This window comes from Asterias amurensis, chromosome 11, assembly GCF_032118995.1.
Source record: "Asterias amurensis chromosome 11, ASM3211899v1".
NCBI lineage: Eukaryota > Metazoa > Echinodermata > Asteroidea > Forcipulatida > Asteriidae > Asterias > Asterias amurensis.
Window position 1 is genome coordinate 14,191,574 of NC_092658.1, and position 21,991 is coordinate 14,213,564.

The 21,991-nt window shown below is 37.1% G+C and overlaps 2 protein-coding genes across 2 annotated transcripts; both read right to left on the bottom strand.

Annotated features, from left to right (window-relative positions):
- Positions 1 to 1,694: 1,694 nt before the first annotated feature.
- Positions 1,695 to 6,318, bottom strand: LOC139943683 (uncharacterized). The gene is made up of 5 exons (XM_071940427.1): positions 6,145 to 6,318; positions 4,565 to 4,660; positions 3,481 to 3,648; positions 3,046 to 3,127; positions 1,695 to 2,317 (listed from the first exon to the last, which is right to left on the bottom strand). Exons 1-5 carry the CDS (start codon positions 6,202 to 6,204, stop codon positions 2,034 to 2,036), a joined length of 690 nt encoding a protein of 229 aa, XP_071796528.1. The 5' UTR covers positions 6,205 to 6,318; the 3' UTR covers positions 1,695 to 2,033.
- A 526-nt stretch (positions 6,319 to 6,844) lies between these two features.
- Positions 6,845 to 21,891, bottom strand: LOC139943682 (mitochondrial dicarboxylate carrier-like). Its single transcript, XM_071940426.1, has 10 exons — positions 21,765 to 21,891; positions 20,483 to 20,961; positions 19,645 to 19,764; positions 18,384 to 18,504; positions 16,391 to 16,481; positions 15,031 to 15,074; positions 14,591 to 14,661; positions 13,786 to 13,878; positions 13,001 to 13,081; positions 6,845 to 11,426 (listed from the first exon to the last, which is right to left on the bottom strand). The coding sequence occupies exons 2-10, from the start codon at positions 20,582 to 20,584 to the stop codon at positions 11,256 to 11,258; spliced, it is 894 nt and encodes a 297-aa protein (XP_071796527.1). The 5' UTR covers positions 20,585 to 20,961; positions 21,765 to 21,891; the 3' UTR covers positions 6,845 to 11,255.
- Between the last annotated feature and the right edge of the window lie 100 nt (positions 21,892 to 21,991).

The following is a 21,991-nucleotide window of genomic DNA, read 5'->3' on the forward strand; positions in this document are numbered from 1 at the left end:
GAGTTGCTTAAGTACAATATTTTGCTAGATAACTTTCTGGTAAGCAAAAAGTAGCAAGAAGCCAGACACATGATATGCGACCCTTCAAGTGCAAAACAGCCCAACCCGCAAAATTCCAAGTACAGGGATAAGGCTGTTTTGCCATAGAAACAGGACAAAGAATAAAAGAGGCTTAGACAGGACATGTGTTATATTCAAAACCATACATAGTATGCCTTTGAAACTTTGAAATAGAAAAAATGTGCCTTCAAACTACACAGAAATTATCACAATTTCCAAGCTGGGCTGTTTTTCCCATGGAAGGGTGCATGTCAATGTATTTTTTGGCTTGTAACCTGTTTTGGTGAATTAGTTTGTGCCAATACATATATACTTTTTGTGCATAAGCACCTCTCTGAAATTGGGCCCTGCAGGACTCTGGCGATAGTGGTTGGCAAATCAAAGTGAGACAAAACTGTCTGTCATTTAGATGCCCGTTTTGAAATAAAGTCAAATTTGGCCTGCCTAATGATTTGTTCCACAATATCACAAACAGCTAGTACTATTACTCTCTTCATGATTGTTTAGTGTTAATGTAGTATAGTCAACTATAATGGCAACTTTATACTCTACAATCTTTGGGAAAATGAAATTTTAGACCCTTATTTCAGGTACAGATATTTCTAAACACATTAACAGAGATTTACTATACACTAAGAAAGTTTTCCATTAAAACTGGAATTTTGGCCCAGTGAGAGCTGTTGATACTCACAAATATTTTCAACTCTCTATTTAAGAGAGAAAAAAGTTTTTCAAAATTATTAGGAGTGGATGAAATCAGGCCTGGAAATGTCATGTTGAACATGTTGAAAGGGCAAGACCATTTTCATTTTGCAAAGGCACTTGCATTGGAGAAATCTTAAAGTCAATGGGAAACTTTTGAAGGGACACCAAGGCAGAGACCTGGGGCAATGGAGGCCATGGTCTCTGTGCCAGACGTGTAATTCCAGGTCTGTCAAGTAGAACATGTTATTTAATCATTAAATTTGTAGTAACTGTGTAGTAAGAATGTATTGAGTAACAATATTTGGTTGTCGACCTCTAAAAGTGTGTGAGTGTTTTTACCCATTGACTTTGAGAAGTTTTAACAATAGGGTTTTGGGTTGTGTGACAGACCGAGGATGAACTTGGTTTATAATCTTGAAATAAACAATAATACAAAGATATTAGACCTTCCAGTATGTATCAACCATGCTAACAAATATAATATACAAGAATGATTTGAGTTGCTTAACAAAAACAGGAAAAGCTCTTTTGAGGAATGGTGGTGGTATAATACCCCCCCCCCATTATTGTGTCTTCATTGTGTGCTTGAACTATCAGGAATTCTTTATAGGAAAATAGTGAGTTAAGGTATTGGAACATTGGGGGGAGGGACCCTCTGCCCCAATTTCAGGCAAGGTATACTTTTAGTTGTTTTATTACCAAGGTGTGTTTTTTTTTTGGGTCGGCTTGAATAAGTGATTAAAGCCCGGTTCATACTTCCTGCGAATGTGAATCGAAGCGAATGTTGATGTTACAAAATTCGCAACGAATTTCGCAGCTGTTTAACTCCGCTCAACCATCCTGCGAAAGGATAGTTGTGACGTCAAATTCACGTCAAACTTGCTTGCATTCATATTCGCAGCAAGTATGAACCGGGCTTAACAAGACCAGGGCCAAATTTCAGGGCTCTGCTTTTAGTAAGCTTAGAACCAGAGCTTTCTGAGGCAGTGAAATTTGTGCTTTTGTCGAGCGTTTTCTCAGGTTAGCAGGGAATGTTTGCTGGTGCATAGTCTTCGCTTTACACAGCTAGACATTCTTCGCCTACACAGCTAGTGCAGAAATTTGGCGCTTGCACAGTAAGCGGAGAATGGTGAGAATGGTGAGCGCAGAATTTGGTGGTAAGCAGAGCCATGAAATTGGGCCCAGGTATCTTTAACTTTCACAGATGTTTGGACTGAAGGTACTCATCACAATGAACACTATACCTTCCACGTCGCCTGTTCAAGGGTTTACTTGTAAGGGTTGGGGTAAGTAGGTCCTTGTGCTGCATATGGTGAAGCAGTAGGGTAGCCAGTGGGTGCTGCTGGGTAGCCAGTAGATGCTGCTGGGTAACCAGTGGGTGCTGCTGGGTAACCAGTGGTTGCTGCTGGGTATCCAGTGGGTGCAGCTGGGTATCCACTGGGTGCGGCTGGGTATCCATTTGCTGCTGCTGGGTATCCACTGGGTGCTGCTGGGTATCCAGAAGGTGCAGGGTGATAACCTGCGGGTGCTGCTGGGTATCCAGTAGCTACAGCTGTACAAACGTCAAAAAGATATAATAATAATTAGTAACCAAGCTTTCTTCAGCATACTGATTATCATCATCAAGTGGATTTACATGTGACAGCAAAAAGCTTGGTAACCTTTTGCGCTGCATGCTGGGTTACCCGGTGCCGCTTGGTTACCATTGGGTGCTGCTAGGTAACCAATGGGTGCATTTGGGTTGGCCACTGAAACAAAAGCTTGCTTCAACGTCTTGGTGTTGGGTGCAGAGCGAATGTCAGGATGAATTCATTTACATTCAGGTGTAGTCTTGGGGTAAAGTGAATGATGATAACAATCTTTGTTTGTAGTGATGAATTTGTTAAGAAAGGGTCCGGATTGACAGGTTAAAACCTGGCTAAATGAAGATATTTGGTATTGGATGTTGTTTGGTGTAATACTGTGTGTCTCTTTGTAAAGTGTCATCAGTCTAAGTGTTGTCCTACAGCCTCATGTCTTCATTAACACTCAGCAATGTTTTAGGTCATGTTCTTTTCTTATTAATTCACAACATGGTTTATAAATATTCATTCTGGATTCACCCATACACCGATGTGTGTTAGCACTGTATACTTAGTACTTTCCCGAGTTCTGTGAAAAGAAATCACAGCATTTTATACTACTCGGGTGGGAATCAAACCCACGACCTTTGCAATTCTAGAGCAGTGACATACCTTGGTCTATAAAGTTAACCATGAGTTCTGACAGACTTGTACTTACCCTGATAAGCAGGCGGGGGTCCAGTTGGAGGCGGGGCTACAGTACCAGTCGGATAATGCAAAGGAGGAGTGGCAGGAACGTGCTGTTTTTGGTGAAATAAATAACCATAAAACTTAGTGAATAATTTTCACAGGTTTCTTTTTGAGACAAATCAAGTAGCTTATGACAGGCCTTGAATTTCATTCTTGAAGGACATGGCAATTTCCCTCTAGTAAGGGGCACTTCTATGAAGAAAATCTTAATTTGTATTGGATCTTTGCAAAGGGAATCACAACAAAAGCACAGGGCACCACGGCAATTGCCATTGTTTAACGTAATTGAGTTCTTTACTAACATTCGGCCCGCCATGCCACCAGCTCGGTTTGTTGATAACAAAGGAAAGGTCTATACATAGAACTGGATCTCTACTTGAGTGTTAAATATAATTGTACTTACATGATGTACATTGTGTACAACCACAGTTTTTGGTGAATGATGAGGATAGTGTGGAGTAGGGTGACAGTGAGGGGCAGGGTGGTGGTGTTGATGACCTCTAGCGTGGTGGAGGGCGTCCGCTCTAAACCGCTCATGCTCTGCTTTGTGGTGGGCAGAATTGGCTTTCATCTGAGTAAAAACAAATAGTAAATAATATGAGTAAGATAAATCAATAAATAAATGCCAAGCTACTACACCCTTAACCTTTAAGGGTTTTGATATCTACTCCCTGTTAATGAAGATGTTAGTAATATAATTTACCTGCAGTAAGTTCAGCCTCATTAGTCTAAAGGTTTTTGAGAACAAAAAAGTTAAAATCACAGGGCAATGTTATTATGTTGTTTGAGCATGCCCCCCCCCCCATTTGACACAAGTATGGAACTCAATGTTCCAAGGCATCTTGTATCAGAGCTGCCAAACTTTGCATCTTGCAATCAGGGATATTTCAGTCAACAATCGAGGAGTTTTCGTTCAACAATCAGGGAGATATTTAGAGTGACCTTCTTTGAAATAGGGATAAGTTTCCATAATCAGGGAGAATTTCACATCTGTTCATCAGAACGTCACATGGAAGGATTGGGTTTTTTCAGGAAACTTTCTGCTAAATTCGTCTGCACATCAAATTACTGAGTATGTGAGTTTGAGTTATCTGTAATTCAACCAATATGTAATGTTTGAAACGCAACCTCAGGCTTTATGTACATCAAGCTTGAAACACCCTTCACTTGTTCCTAAACAAGGCATTGTGCCAGACATCATTTAAATCTTACTCTCAAATGACTTAAATCCCTTTGTCATGAAAATACTGTTGTTTTTCTTTGTTGCATCTGGTTGAAGATGTAGTTATTGCCACAAAAACTCATGCACATATGTATTTATTACTAGTTAGTTACATATTAAAGTGTAGTTAGTCATTAAAGTGATAGTTTATTTCCCCCTTTGTCATGTCGATGGTTGTTTTGAGAAATCTAATGAGTAATTTTAACCAACCAAGTTATATTCATTTGACGATAAAAAACAAATAGTTTTTGGTCTTACAATTTACCTCAAGATTTGCAGCCCTTCCATAGTTACCATGAAGGGCTTGGTTCATGGCCTTGTCATGCAGACGAGCCTCACGCACTTCAGCTTTAGCCTCTCGCTGGACAAGAAAGAATGAAACATAGGACAGAGTTATAATAAATAATGTGTACATTGTGGCTGAGCCGTTTAGTTCCGGTGTCTAACTTAATCTCAATCTCAAGGCGGGTGTAAGTTCAAATCCCAGTAATTAGTTTATTGCTCCATGCATTAACTAACATGAACAACTGCGCATGCGATAGTTTTCGTTAGGGGCGTTTAGTTACTCCAGTAATGAGCAGTTACACGTTCAGCGGGTGGAGAGTAGTTGGGTTACCAGTAAAAACACGCTGGCCATCTCTGTGCACAAAGGCCGGCCGTCGGTCGTAAACGCAGTGGGTGGCCGCTGTGCATTCTTTTATGGAGGAGAGCCTGGGCGCTAATTGGATTAAGATAAGAGAGGTCTTCGTTCTAACTCCTTCTAGATCTAGTTTATTGCTCCATGTTTATACTAAACATTTAGACCATGTTTTTACCCTTGTTCCCCCACCCCACACACCCAATTGGTAAATGTCCTAGGTACCTTTGAGGGCAGAGGTGGTTTTCGTGATCTATAGGCTAGGCCTAAAATCACATATTTACTATAATTTGGTGCGCTACTGCATGTACAGTAGTCATAGTAGTAGAGCAAGAAACAGTCCTTGTCGTTTGTTTGTTTGATTGTTTAGATGATCTTCCCATCAAGGGAACTAGGCAAACTCCCACAAGGGGATATGAACATCAAGCTGGCAACAGCCAATCTCTCTTATACAAACATTGGTTTAATTTAACGTGTATGAATGATTATGAATTGGACAAATCAAGAAATTGTGATTTCAGTAACTAGACGACAATATTTATTCTAGTCATTGTGAAAATCAGCGGTTAGCTGGGGGATTCAAACTGACAACCTTGTGATGCAAGTCACCCCTCCAGTCTAACCACTTGACCATGGTGAAAGCTTGGTGGTCAACTGGTCATGTTGGTGGTCAACTGGTCATGGGACTCATGGTGGTATTTCATTAACAAAAAATATTGTTATTAAATGTATTAACCGGCATATAATGAAACAAAACAAAAAGGTGTCATGGCAAAGGCAACAATAAAGAGTCAACTAAAAAATAAAAATGACAAAGGAACAGAAGGACGAAAATGCGATTGGGCCAGCAGCACAACAAAGAAAAAGTTCAACCTAATTTTTAACGGAGGTAGAATTTATTAATATTGGGCCCTCCATAATATTATTAACTGTGACCGGAACTCGGAAGGCCTTTGTTTCTAATGAATGTACTGGCTATACAGAAAAAAGGCTTTATTCAATTTCATGCCCTCCTTCTTCTTGCATTGCAAGCAATAAATTATTATGCATTTCGCCATGTTTGTTGTCAGTAGTCTGTCATGCAGCCTTGTGGGTATGCTGGCCTGCGTGTATGATGGATATGGATGGGGCGGACATGGCGGAGGCCGAGAGGACATTCATTTCATTTTCAATTCAACTTCTACCAATTTATTCCTTTAAATTCATACCTTTAAAGCCCTGTTCTCCTGTCTTGCCAAATTACCACCACATCCATGATGACCGTACATGCTTTCAACTTAATCACGAAATTAACGGGTAAAATGTAGCTCGTTTCCTTGATGAGTAGCAAAATCAACACTGCTCTCGCTTTAGCATACATGCATGCGCGCGCGTACACTTACGTTTTTACGGAGGTATGGGGGGGTTTCCGATGACGTGTGGTGCTAAAAATAAATGTCAATACGCCGTGAGTTTGACGTCATACTATGTATACGTCATAACGGAGTCCCGAGGAAAACAAACAGTGTACGAGTGACTGTGTATCTTTCGAAATAGATCTATCCCTAATTTTTTTTAAACAATTATGAGAATGCCATATTTTGATTGAAAACTAATCAAACAAAAACTTTTCCAGTTATGGTTCGTGCAAATTCCTCCAGGGTGCAATTATGATTTATGCACAGACACTAACACGAAAAGAAAGAAAAAAAGCAGAACGAACTGGACGCCCCCCCCCCCCCCCCACCATCAAAACAGGCTGGGAAGTAGCTTAAAGCTCCGGAAGACAAGTATTGATGAATACCCAAATCATCCTCATCACAGTTTATGAAAATGAAAGCACTCTATCAAGATACATCAGCAATAAACAGGACATCAAACTCATAAACCAAACTTTTTTTCTAAAATCAAAACACACTAATACTCTCAACTATTACTTAATATTTTATTTTATTTCAAATCAAAGCTGATTGGATCCCATTTTCAGATAGCAGCACAAAATAATGTCTAATTTATAGAAATAGAAAACAAACATTATTGGGATACTTTATTGACAATATTTATATCAATAACGTATTTCAGGTATGATCAAGCAAATTAAAAAATAGCAAATTAATATTTACACAAGAAAATTAAAGAGTACCTTTTGTTTGATAAGAATGACATAAATTCTAGATTTTGTGAGGTACGCAGAAGTACAATGTAGGCCCTACAACATTGGATTGGCTTGTAGTTGTTGTCGATGCGAAATATGTTTTCTACTTTCATCCACCCACCCTCTTAAAAAGAAACCATCCCTTAAATTATAGTCTTCTAAGAAAAAATGCCTTCCAGCAAGCTGTGCGTTTTAATGAAGTATGAAAATATAACCAAAAACACCCTTTTCAGAAAAATTTTCTTAATAAATGTGATAGGCCTACCATTAATTTACAAACAACCAATTGTACCGATTTGATGTCTCTTTTTTTCAAGGCACTGTTCGTAGTGCCATTAAAATATTACCAAATGGTACCTTCCCTTTAAACATAGGGAATATTCGACTTCAAGGTTTAGCTTTGGCTCCAGCTTGGGTACAGTCTATTTGAAGTCCATGAAAGTATATGGAGCCTGCAACCAGAGCAACAGCTAAAGCTGTGATTTCACAAGGGCCTTTAGAGGAGTTGTCTCCTCTTTACTTTTCCAGAACTTTATACAAGTACATGTACTACAAGGCAGTAACATTAAACAATTGTTGAGTTACACAATCAGCCCATCAACATGGGTGGTAAATAACAAAATTATAACTTTTAAATTTAAGAATCATGATATGCATTGGCTTTTTCCTCCCCAGTCCTTGATTCGTTAATTAAAAAAAGGAGGGGCCGATTTGCTAATTAAAGATAAACATTTGCGTCGAACTGAAGTGTAAAAACACCTAAAAATAATTTCTAAATAAAAATTACTCTCATAAAAATAAGTAAAAAGTAACTATTACCAGTAACGGCTGCTCGTCTTCAGGAGAATACCATGATAAATACTGTTTGATACAATAAAGGCTCTTGTCTCTAGACCAAACTCTTTTCCCAACAGAGGTTTATACCAACAGAGGTACATATACATGGTTGTACCAACAAGCTTACTAAGAATAGGTACTTTCTTTTATCCATCCACACTATGCAGCTGCAACGCTTCAACCACTATAAATCACCTAAACAATTTTTTCTTAAAGGCACTGGACGTGTTTGGTTATTATCTCTTAACTTACACAAATAGCATAAATACTAACTTGGTAACAGAGAGCTGCTGATAGTATAGAGATTGTGAGAATTGACTCCCACTGAATTAACGTAGTTTTTGAGAAAGAGGTAATTTCTTACTTTTTTGAAGGCGTCTGAAGAAAGCACTTATATGTGCAACAACGGTGTCTTTTCTTCAATTTTTCTTGCAACTTCGATGGCCAATTGATACCAAATTTTCACAGATTTGTTATATTATGCGTGTGTTGGGATACACCAAGTGAGAATACTGGTCTTTGACAATTACCAGACGTGTCCGGTGCCTTTAACAGTTGTGGTGTTCAAGAATTGCCACAACAAAGCATGTAGTCTTTTAAAGTAACAGAGGTGTAAACTTAACTAACAGAAGATCCCAGAATAGTAAAATGTTTGCTGCAAAATTCAAGATAATTATGAAAATTATGATGGTTTATAAATAACCATTGATCTACAACCAAGTATTTGCAGATTCCATTTTGGAAAAAAACAAAACCTGATCCTAAACCAACTAAAATTTAACAAAAGTAAAGCAAAAAATGGCAGAGTGTTAATTAATGTGTATTTTTTTAATCACTTGAATTGTATCCTTATATTTATTTTTTAATGCAGCACATCTAACACAGGGAATACCAGAAATACTTTATTCTTGTAATGGCAACATATTTTTTCCTGCATAACAGGCACCTTAAAATACAATGTATTTTAAATTGCTTGTGACTGGTTCTCTTTCATCTTTGCTTAGAAGATCATACCCTGGTACAAATTCACTTATACAAAGTAGACTAGTCGGACGTTGCATTTCGTTTGAAATCCCCACATATATTCCATCAAAAGTGTATCTTTCCCTTATTAATTGATTCATTTGTTATTAAAGGCAGTGGACACTATTGGAAATAACTCACAATAATTTTTAGCATAAAAATATACTTGGTAACAAGCAATGGAGAGCTGTTAAATGTACAAAACATTGCATTAAACGGCTCCCTCTGAGGTAACGTAGTTTTCGCGAAAGAAGTAATTTTCGACGAATTTGATTTCGAGACCTCAGATTTAGATTTTGAGGTCTTGAAATCAAGCATCTGATAGCACACAACTTCGCGTAAACAAGGGTGTTTTTTCTTTCATTATTATCTTGCAACTTCACCGACCAATTGAGCTCAAACTTTCACAGTTTTGTTATTTTATGCATATGTTGAGATACACCAGGTAGAAGACTGGTCTCTGTTGACACTACTGGTCTTTGACATTACCAATAGTGTTTAGTGTATTCAAACATCACTCATTATTTGTCAGCAAAACTTGATTGAAAGTGATATGTACTGGCTTGGAAGTTTCAAAACCAAGTGCAGTTTGGCAGAATTCAAACACCAAATGATGCACATTTCCACTACAATTCACTACACTGGTACATAATCAATGTAGAGTACATGTACATAATATATAATAAAATACAAGAACTCTATACTGTAGGTTTCAACAAATATACTCAATATTATAACTACTTGTGTAAATGCTGCGTAAGACCAGCGTATAAACCTTCACTTCATGTAATACTTTGTAAGTTAATATTATTTGGTAAATCACTTTTTACGTTCATTTGGGAGCTCACTCTTTTTAGTTGTTGTTCTTGCAAGAATGGGAAATCATACCTTAAAAATAGCACCACTGCAAAGTTTGTCTAATTAGGTCAAAAACACAAATCAAATATCTACTCTTATGAATAAAATAATCATGCAATGAATGAAATATTTATTCAATGAATCAATATTTATTCAATGAATGAAAGATTCATTCCATGAAACAAATATTCATTCCAAACATCAAACATTCATTCATTGAATCAAATATTCACTCCATCAATTAAATATTCATTCCATGAATTAAATATTCATTCCGTAAATCAAATATTCATGGAATAAATTAAATATATATTCCATGAATTAAATATTTAAGGAATGAATCAAATATTTTTTTCATGAATGAATTATTTATCCCATAAATGAAATATTTATTCAATGAATGAATTATTTATTCCATGAATCAAATATTCATTCCATGAAACAAATATTCATTCCATGAATCAAATATTCATTCCATGAATGAAATATTTATTCCATGAATCAAATATTCATTCCTTTAATCAAATATTCATTCAATGATTTGAACATTTATTCCATAAATGAAATATACATTCCATAAATGAAATATACATTCCATGAATTAAATTAAATAATCACTCAACAAATCAAATATCCATGGAATGAATGAAATATTCATGTGATTAATGAAATATTTATTCCACAAATCCAATCTCTTCCATCAATCAAGTATCAAAATAAGTATTTCTGTCCATTTTGTTACCGACATAATAATACCAACTTAAATTGTTCTACTCATGGACATTATTCAAAGACCACATGCAAAGATAAATTGTGCAACTCCAGAAATGGGATCATCACTAAATAAAACACATCTCTCTGCAATTCTTCAAAAACAGTTTTGCGATATACCAGTTTCTATAAACCGGTACCGCTCAACTGTATAATGGGTACATGCAGGCACATGGGATTAAAGCACATTGGTTCAAACTCATGCAGATTCCCGCTAGCTACCTAAGTAGTAAAACTCTTCCTGTTCAAAGGGACTTTACTTCTCTACTCACACTGACTCAATTAGAAGTCAGGGTCGTAAAACTCATACTCATTCTTTCCAAATTTACCCAGTCAGTTTCCCTTGTGGTTTCCCTGGCTGCTACTTCCCAGGTTGTATCTTTATTTTGGTGGGATCCCTGGCTGCACTGCATTTTATGATTGTACGACTTCAGACTGGCTCCCCCGAACAAAGATATTGACAAAAATAGGGAGACTGCCAGCATAGGGCTAGATAGCTCAGTTGGTAGAGCGCCGGCACATTAATCCGGCGGTTGTTGGTTCGAGTCCCACTAAAGTCAATTTTTCTTTGTTCAACCCCAAACTCATTCTTTCATGTAGCTTTTTTGATCGAAGTATCTGCTTCCTTGTGGCTAATTGACCAGCTAGTATAAAAACAAACACCATACCCCGATATGGGTTGATTTATACACAACACTACCTTTTATTCTTGTCGTAAACTTCAAACCCAAATTTCATACGGAGTTGTTCAAAGAACATGAAGGTGAGGATAGTCTGTGGTGCGAGACGAACGAAAGCTGGAACAAACCCTTTGTAGAACCCTAGAGGGCCAACTTTGGCAGTCTGCCAGACACAGTCCAAAATGTTCTGTGGGGAAATCACAAAAGGGCAACAAATTCAATTCAATTCATACTCACATTCATTTCCATACTTCATAAAAACAGTACAAAGCCATAACAATAATTTATGAAGAAGTAACCAATAAATAAAGCTCGTTTACAATGCAGAGAATATATCTATAATAACCAGAGGCATCATCTAGAAGCCGAGGCTTGTGAGATGCCTGCAGCAGATTTCATGAAACACAAGGATCAATCCTAACTCGAGTTAGGACGTCCTAACTTAGGATGGGTTTAATGCGTTCTACATATTTGGATATGGAACTGAACTTGTCCTAAGTCCTAAGATTAATCCTAAGTTAGGAAGAGTTTGGTGAAATCAACGGCTGAGGAAAGACAAACAAACCATAAACAGGAACAAAAAAGTACAGACAGACAAAGAACAAATACAGAAATGATGAAGATAACAATTCATTTACATTAGAAATCTGAGTGATGATCCCCAGTTTGCTTGAACTACAAATCACAGTGAAAACCTAGAATTCACAGTCTTGGTATACCATGATAGTCAGTGACAGGTTTTGGCTGTGATTATGTTTCTTTTAACACATTCCTGGGCTGGTTCATACAGTCAATCAGTCATTGTTAGTGCATGACAGTTTATAGGTGCGTTTGATTAGCTTCCCTGTGTGTGCCGAGGATGTGGTAGCCACGTAATGAGGCTAACGGTGTGTTTGCTTGTCACTCTGGGAAAATTAAGGTCAAAGGTTGTTGTGTATAACGTCATCTTTGTACACAGACACCTCCATCGTCTACTGAGTTGGAGTGTCCAAGTCTGTGACGATACAATTTAATTACTTTGCGCAGAGTCACCAACTGTTTGATATTCAGGAAATACAATTCCTTTCTAATGGCCATAATTGTTTTATAGACAATTTATCTGTGTATTAATTTATACAAAGTACTTGATATGCCTGCGCCGGACACTATGTCATTACACCTGGGCATCCACCAGAAACCCGAGCTGGGTCTGTGGTGGCTGACACCAGGGCAGACATGAGTATCGCGTGATGGCTAATCAAACGCTCTCGTGTAAGTTTTACTTGAATGTGTATCTAACCGAACGCACCCATAGATAGTTCTTACAATGCTGGCTTATACAGACAACCATAGTCATTTTAAAGGCAGAGGACACTATTGGTAATTACTCAAAATAGTTATCAGCATAAAACCCCACTTGGTAACGAGTAATGGGGAGAGGTTGATAATATAAAACATTGTGAGAAACGGTTCCCTTTGAAGTGACGTAATTTTCGAGAAAGATGTAAATTTCCACGAATTTGATTTCGAGACCTCAGATTTAGAACTTGAGGTCTCGAAATCAAACATATAAATGCACACAACTTCGTGTGACAAGGGTGTTTTTTTCTTTCACTATTATCTCGCAAGTTCGATGACCGGTTGAGCTCAAATTTTCACAGGTTTGTTATTTTATGCATATGTTGAGATAAACCAACTGTGAAGGCTAGTCTTTGGCAATTACCAATAGTGTCCACTGCCTTTAAGTCAGTGACAGTTATTGACAGTGGTTACAATGCTTACCTTATACTGGCCTGCTGGTGCGTTCATCAGCCTTGTCTTTAATACATCCATGGGCTGGGTCATACCAGTTGCACAAAAACCCTGTTGAGAGTTATGAGAAGATGAGATAAGAAAGTGCGAAGCAAAATACTTTTATATAGGATTTGAGGTTGCGGTAACACCATGTGTGTATAGCACTTGCCAGGTAGAGTTTTGTTCTTGGAGAACTGTCTTGTCTTCATTCTACTACCACGGAGTAGATTTATCGGACTTCTCAGTTCTGAAAAGCACTGTCCAGCTTTTTTAACTACAACCCGGGCGGAAGGTATACAAAATTGCCAGGGACTAGTATTTTAGCTTTACGGATCAAAATTTACTGCACTACCGTGGATTTAGTTTATGAATTGGTCTCTAAAATACTTTTATACTACAAACCCCTTGACCATGTGCAGGCTTTTCATTTAGTGTAGCATTTAACCCTTTTAAGGCAATAACAGCCGCAAGCCGCTTGTACCAAATTGCCCAAAGTGGCTGCAAACAGCTGCAAGATTTAACCTACATCCACTTACACAAAGAGGTCAAAGTAAAGGTCATGTCAAATTATGAAACTTTCCAATCTTTCCTTAATTAACATAGCATGCAAATTTCTAATATCGAAACAAATTTTCAGAAATGAATGGTCTCTAAAGGGTATTAATGATGCAAGAGAAGGGGTTCTATTTGCAACCCTATAATAAAATACCACTAAACTTGTTTTCCCGATAAATTTGTAGTTTCTTCTTATAGATGATTGCATGAATACTCACCGCCATGAAGCTTGATGTAAAATGAGTAAACATGTTATCCGAGAACATCCCTGTGCTTATTAGAATCTGCTTGAACTGATCGTACAGCGACAGCTGTGAAACAAACAGACACACAAAATATTAACAATTATTTTAACTATGCTGTCTGGGTTATTCTTCATTTCTGGCATTGGTCGAAAGACGGCAAAATTTGATGTCCTGCATGGAATACAGTATGCTGTAAAATACAGTATGGAAAAAAAAACTATGGCACAGAATAACAACAGTGAACAACACAAAATACTGTAAACACTACATTATTGGCCTGAACCTCTGACGTCACACTCCAAGGCTTGTGAACATTCCCAGATACCAGCCTGACTGGATGTTTCCAGATGTACCTTTGACCATTTTTAACACTACATGTTTTTCTACTTCTACTTCAATACTTGGCATAGTCCTTCAGTCAGGATGTAAACGCCAAGGATACATGATGTACATGATGTACATAACATTATGCAGACGCTGCATGCAGACGATCCAAAGTACAAGCTGACATCATCATCACCTCAGACCAATCATAACACAGAGATATGGGGGTGCTTACGTTCAGCATATTTATCCAATGAAATCATTGTGTCCAATGAAATCATTGATCTTGTGTCACCAGTACCTGTCTCCATCCTTGCTGACAAACACACTGGGGACCAGTAATAGATTAGTGCCAGTCTTACCTATGAATAAAGATTGGACCCGTCTATTACCTCTTCTGCGAATTTAAAGTACCATCACTTTATTCTGCTTTTTAAAAGAAGTTTTATATTACCTGTCCGACAGTCATGAAGACTGCTCTAATGATAGCCATCGAGGCTCCGTTATAAAGACTTCGGAATCCCTCTGGTAAACATGAAAAAAACAAAGCAGAACATGAAATATGCATAGTTCAGTGGGGCTCAAAATGTACACTGGACCACAGGCCCAAAATCCAACTCATAGTCACATGGAAAAAGTAAAGTAGGAAAACAAAAAACTTGTGTACATTTGCAAAGGATAGCTTACGTAATTCAAAACCATAGTCAGACACTAAGATGGTTGACTGTGTACTGTGTAGATGCATTCACTACACTTTATCATATTGCAGGCTGGCATAGTTTATCTATCATTCAAAACTATGGCGTATGATATTGAAAGGTCAGACAGTAGGAGGGTTGACTGTGAACTGTGTTTGGAGGAGAGAAAAACTGAAGCCATGAACCTACTACTTACCATGTTTATACACTTTCCACAGGCCATCAAATGCATGCTTGTAACTACAAGTAAATACAAGAACAGACACACATTAAATGCATGCAGTGATTGAAAATGGTAAGCAGACATACTACAATAATATCAGTATGGTGATAAACCAAAGTGCAAGAGAGAGTACATTGACTAACAGTCGATTCATACCAAAGGCCAAAGAATAACCTCATAGACAATCAAAGCTTGCAGAATTAATGTAATATAATTCCACTTGCATTGAAAAAAAAAAAACAGCTTTCGGCAAAGCAGCCTAAAAAGTATTTCAACTTTTCAACATATTATAAGACTTGCTGAAAGACAAATAACAAGATTTTTAATTATCATAATAATAATATTTTTAGTCTGAAACCAAAGTCGTTATGGAGAGATGGAAAGGGGGTTTTGCCCCTGTGTTTCTACAAAGCGCACCACATCACCTTGTAAACCCTTACAAAGTACATGTACTGGGTTTTCAAAACTTAACCTGTCTCGTACATTAGTAACAAGCGATATGGGATGGCCATAGATAAAGCGCTATATAGTTTTTCAGAAATTTGTCTACATGTACCCTTCTACATAAACTAGACTAGCCACTGCCAACAAGGCATCTAAATATTGACCCTTGATAGTTCTGATAAAATGTTAACAAAACAAAGTGTAAAAAGACTAGGTTTAGTTTAGTTTTAGAAACAGGTTGACCAGGTGATATTCATCAAAGAGGCTTTCGGAAATGGATTGTTGACCCTGATATTCAATAACTGTCAAGTGGTACCAGTACAAATAACAATGCTAGGTTGGGCAATGATTTGTGGACAAATATAAATTACAATACACGTACAAAACATGACAATTATTCACCAAGGTACACAAATAATAAAGCCCACTGTGTCTCAAATAAAAAATATTTTGCAGGAACAAGAACAAAATTAATTTAAATACAGCTTAGCTTAATATTATAATCTGATTCTTTGGTAAAGTCAGAAAGTAGTTAAACTAGTAAAATGTCCGTTATATGTATCAATTTTTACCCTCCCTTTGAAACTGAACAATTTTGCTTTATAAGATGAATTTTGATGTCTGTCTCGCACATCATTGTGATGAACATGGCTAGTCCAAAAAATAAGTTTACTTTTGTTGGTCAACCTTTTTTACTAGTGACTACAGATTGTCCGTTAGATTTGTTGACAAATGCTGCACAATTATATTTTGTGTATTGCTTTGGGGTGCCTGTGATGACTTACATGACATACAGTTAAATAAAATGCTTACCTAAGAATTTGTGATTAAACTTTATTTTGGCTTATATTAAAAGCAACACACAAATAGAGGAAATGGTATACATTACTTTCTCTGTTTATCTGGAGAGACTTTGATATCGTTCTGCATTCTTACATTGATCATATCTGCAGGGGCACCCACTAACCCACCACAAGCACCTGTATAGAGATAAACCAAAAATCTCTGCTGGTAAACAAGACTATAACTAACAGGGAGGCAGAAATATTGAACAAATACATGTAACAAAATATTACAGTCAAGCTCATTGCATTTCTAAATAAACTACGAGTCAGGTCAAAAGATAGCATTATTATGAATACAAATTTACTACAAATTTGTGATAGCAGACTTCTGAAAAATAATAAATAATAATTAATAAATCATATTTCCAAAAGATGAAAACAAAAAATGATTGCAATTACTCTGAATTTTGTGATCAAGTGTTTCAAGTCATCAAAGTTCATTTGATGGTTTTAAAATTCAACCAAAGTATCAAAATGAATTTCCCTTTAAACACTGCTCTCATGTGATGATATGACAATTTTGGGCCAACGAAACAAATACTACCAAGAGTTGTTTATTGTATCAAACAGTACTGAGCACACTTTAATGGCAAGGAATTTAGGGCCACAAACTTGTGATTCCAAGTGTCTAGTTGGGACTCTTGTTCATGTACACTGTAGATGGTTTTGCAATTTAAACAAAAGTATCAAAATGCAGTGCACTATGCTAATTGGTTTGATAACTTTGTCTGTTGACTAAGAAGATTGTAAACATGAATTACATCAGTGCAATCTGGAATTATCTGGTCTCATCTGGATTTTCCTACTAATGTCGGACGAGGTTGTGAATTCGTATAACGGAGACTGTTTCAACACTGTCTGAATAAAGCTTAAAACATGAACGTGTACCTTTGATTTTGTTAAACAATTTGATCGTTCTAATCCTACATACATGTAGAAGTATACAACAGAAATAACCGGTGAAAAATTATTCTCAAAAATAGTAGCCTTTTTGAGATAGCACAACAAAAAAGGAGCAGTTTAGTCCAGGCAGGAAGGATAATCCGTAAATGGGGAAAATTATTGGTTTTTCTTGTTGTTTGTGACATCTGTACAGTCATCAAAAAGTTTTTGTATTTAGCGAACTTTTTTTTATAAAAAAGAAGAAAAAACAACCGAAATCTTTAGTCTCACTTCTTCTCAACAATGTAAAGTTATTATCACAATTTTTCAGAAATGTGACTTCAAGCACTGCATTGAACAATACATGGTTGAAAGTTACTGCTGCAATTTTGAGTATTCAATGACAAAAATCTCTTCCTAGGAAATTGTAATGGTAATCCACAATGCGAGTCAGTAAGGGTCGGTAAGTGAGTGAACTCTGATCCACTGTGTTATTTGAGCACTTGACATAACTACAAATCAATCAAATTACATGAATCTGAAGTGATGGGTAAACTTAGTTTGACCCTGGCCCCCAAAAGAAACTATGAATGTTTGTTTTTGTTGTAGTATTTGGAGTTAGTACTTAACTTTGCGAACTTTAAACCACTGAATACTAGTTCATTGATGAAAGCACAACTTTTAGTTAGCCCAAAACATTTATGCTTTAAATACCTGAATACAGTTACCAGCCAATCCAAAATATCTCATGTACATTTTTATAGTACTGAAAACCCTCATACTCTCACAAAATGGTAACAAAAAACCCTCATATTTCTAGTAATACTGCCAGTGACTTGTGACTATCCATTTGAAACCATAGTTGGTGATATTGTATGGTCAGACAATAGGAGGGTTGACTGTGTACTGTAGATTGTATTAACCACTTGATATCATATTGCATAAAACCATAGTGGGTGATATTTAGACAGTACAGGGTTGACTGTGTACTGTACCACGTGATATCATACTGCATAACACCATAGTGGGTGATATTTAATGGTTAGACAGTTGGAGGTTTGACTGTGTACTGAAGATGCATTCACCATATATGATATCGTTTTGCACAAAACCATAATTCAATCAAGGTTTCCAATGTATGTTTTGTTTACATACCTGATCCTGCAGCAAGTAGAGCCTTCTTATAAAACGGAAGAGGTTTATGGGTAGGATCGTCGGCCATTAACCGATCCTTCAAACCTTCATACAACGCAAATCTTGTTAATGAGTAACTCATCTAACGAGAAAAAAAAAAGGAATTATTAGTTACGACTGCCTCAAGGATAAAGAATATTGAGTTTATTCAGTGCTTTCCCAAATACTGTAGAAAACCTCCACAGGCATTCTAAATCCTCAGTCGTGACACTTGTGTTCTTAAGCAAGACACTTAACCATTGATTCGTCCATCGGATAGGACGTAAAGCCGTTGGTCTCATGTATTGTGTAACGCATGTAAAAGAACCCAGTGCCCTTATCGAAAAAAGAAGAGATTTGCCCCGGTGTTCCTGGATGTGGCTGCTAAATGCGCCGTAGTACCTTATAAGGTGCTACATAATTGGGTCTCAGAATTCATCACTGCAATAACTTATCTTTCTGAAATGTGTTGATGACTCACAATCAACTACTTGAAACTATACCTTGATTAGTGGTGTATTCAAGGTGGACAGTGCTAGGTGGGCCTGCCCAGAACTCACAATTTTTTGCCCAGCACATTGAGCAAAATGCATTATGACACCCTGCATTAATTCAAATTATTGTCCACTGTGCATTTTTCTGAGAACAGCTAATGATAAGAATTATCAAATGTCACAGAGAAAGAACACAGTCAAAGTTCCTCTCAACTTATTGCATGGCCCCATAACATGAACAGTTTTGAAAGCTGACGTCATGCCTTAAGCTTGCACTTCAACAGTGATGGCCACATATAAAAACAAGAATAATGTTGTTGATCCACTCGTCCTTAGAGGACTTCGAAAAAAAAATCAGATTTATAGCCTACCATGAAAATTGGTCTAGCTACAACCCTGACTACAGCTACAACCAGCATTAGTGACACAATCAATGATTTAAAATCTACAAGTAGGCACTACGCTTCACACCATGGTGTTACAGAACAGTTAAGTCCAGTTTAATTTGTAATCATGCAAAGATTCAAATCCTACCATTTAAAATAAAGGACAGTCAGGTCTGTATGCTTCTCTTTTGAAAGGGCAAGGACACCAAGGCATTTTCTCCGTGTTCAAGGGCACCCTAATGACGAAATTGAAAATTGTTAACTTCTACATTTCAAGGGCACCAAGGCAATGACCAGGGGGGCATGGAGGCAATCGTCTTTGTTGCCTTTATGAAATATCAGGCCTGGACAACCATTACATACCTGTCTACATATGGAAGCACTAAGTCCATTGTACAGCGCTAGGACACCTTTATTGCGTACAATGAAAACGGCCATCCCTGATGCCCGGTACTTCACTTGCTGCTGTGTCTGCAGATGAACCTATCATAAGAAAAAGTAGACTTAGTTTATTTAGCTCTTCACCCCTTCACATCCTCTAACACCTGCCCCCTTGAGTTTGAAACTCCAACACTATCAGCAGCCAAGTTGGGGGAGGGGAACTGGGGGAGGGGAACTGGGGGAGGGGAACTGGGGGAGGGGAACTGGGGGAGAAGCACTGGGGGTCATGAACCCCAATAGGACCCTTGCTTGGAAGGCTCAAGAGCCCTCACAAAAGATAGCCAAGTTATTATTATTATTTTTTAATATTATTTCATTTTAATAAAACCACAAATCAAGGCCCAAGGGCCAAATTGCATGTGACTGTACAGATAAATGTATTAAAAGTATGGAGTAGATCAACTTTTTTTAGCTGATGATTCTAATTTCTGAGCAAAATATAACGAGTTGTGCTAATTTTTTGAAATGGCATAAATACAGAATCAGTTCAGTAAATGCATCTCTGTTATTACTTTAATGGAAATATTAATCTTGGCAGCTTTCTCCCTCCACAGTGGTCCGCTAGCCAAATGATAGTTAAAACACCAAAATATTAGTCAAAATTCTCTCCTAGTGATCTGGTTGCCCATATGAAGGTATGTTTTAAAAAGCTTGTAAATTCAAGATTTTTGTTGTACAGCAGCGACATGAGCGCCGCTTGCTGTGGATACCCGCACTCTATCATCCAGTTATCATCTACTAATATAATATAAAACCTTACCTTAATAAGGTCTAATGGATGGGTGAAGCAAGCGGCTCCAGCGGAGGCTAAGCCACCAAAATACCATCGAGGATGCAGCTGAGTGCGATCAATGACAGACATCCTGATGCTGTGTGTGTTTCACTTTTCTTCAAACTCCACACTAAAAAAGAACCTCTGGCCACGAGTGTTTTGTCTTTTGGTTTCAACCTTAACAGGGAATATTTCAGAGTCCACAATTTAATATTGTGAATATACCCTGTGCAGCTTCCATTTCTTGGATGTGTGGTGTGATATGTGTCGCTAAAAGATGAGACAATGACACAATAGGGTTGTGTCTAATCAGTTTTTTTAAAGCTGATTATAGGAGGTCGATATTGAGATTGTGCCTATCAGGTCCAAGGTACTCTTCAAACACTCTTGGTTTATCAGTTCGTCTGTTTGGACTAATACTTCGGTAGGCCCAATATCCCAATCTTGCTCTGAACAAACAAACAAATCTGTGAATAAAACAGAGTTAAGAAACAATCATATCTTTCTACTGTGACCATACTAAAAGTTTAAAACAAACGAGGATTAATTTTGCTGTCTTTGTCTGATGACCGCACTTGTTGACCAATGCTTTCTCAATCTCAAGGTGTTAATACGACACTATTCAAAATGAAATAATTGTTTTTTTAAATAAAAGGTACAAATTTTGAATTTGAATTTTGAATTGGATAGTTTCTTTACCAAACAGTGGCAGGAATAAAAAATGTCTACATCCTGCCAACCTTATTCATTTGTTGTTATATAATCATGGAGGTAGAATTTGAATGATGAATAAAATAGTAATTAATTTATTAATGAGATATTCCTTTTAAGTTTTTGTAAAAATTAGTGAAAAAGTGTTGCCACTGACTGCTGGCAGGATACGGAAACGAAAGGTCTTCAAATTCAACTTCTCAAATAAGGTAAAAATTAAAGAAAATCTTAGTTAGGCCTGCCCTACTAGGGCATAGTTATTATTATTATAATAATTAATATAGTCAAACTTAATTTTGTTCTGCATTGTAAAAACCTTAATTAGTACAGCCTGTACTACAGGTCTACAGGACGTCAGTGCAGTGGCCTACGGAAAATGCAATACGACTCTAACGAGCGATGGCTACGGGGAGTACGTCGTGATGATTTGATTTTGACTTTGATTTGACATTTTTTTTGATTGAAAAAAATGAAAGCAGCAGCCATACCCAAACAAGTTGGTTTCGTTACTATTAACTGATTTCGTTTTTCTAAAGATTTACTAAGCACGATAACTTACCATCATGGCGAGTGTTCAATCAAACAGAAAGACCGTTTGGGTGGAAACCTGGATCCTAGATCTGCAGATAAGATCATCCTGCCACCACCATCATAAATAACACTGACCTCAAAAACATGCCTCGCTGGCAGTTCAGAGTTCACGAAGTAAATAAACAACATAAAGAAACGTGGTTGGAAGAGGGCGCTATATAAATAAACAAATAATAAAACGTGGTAAATATGAAG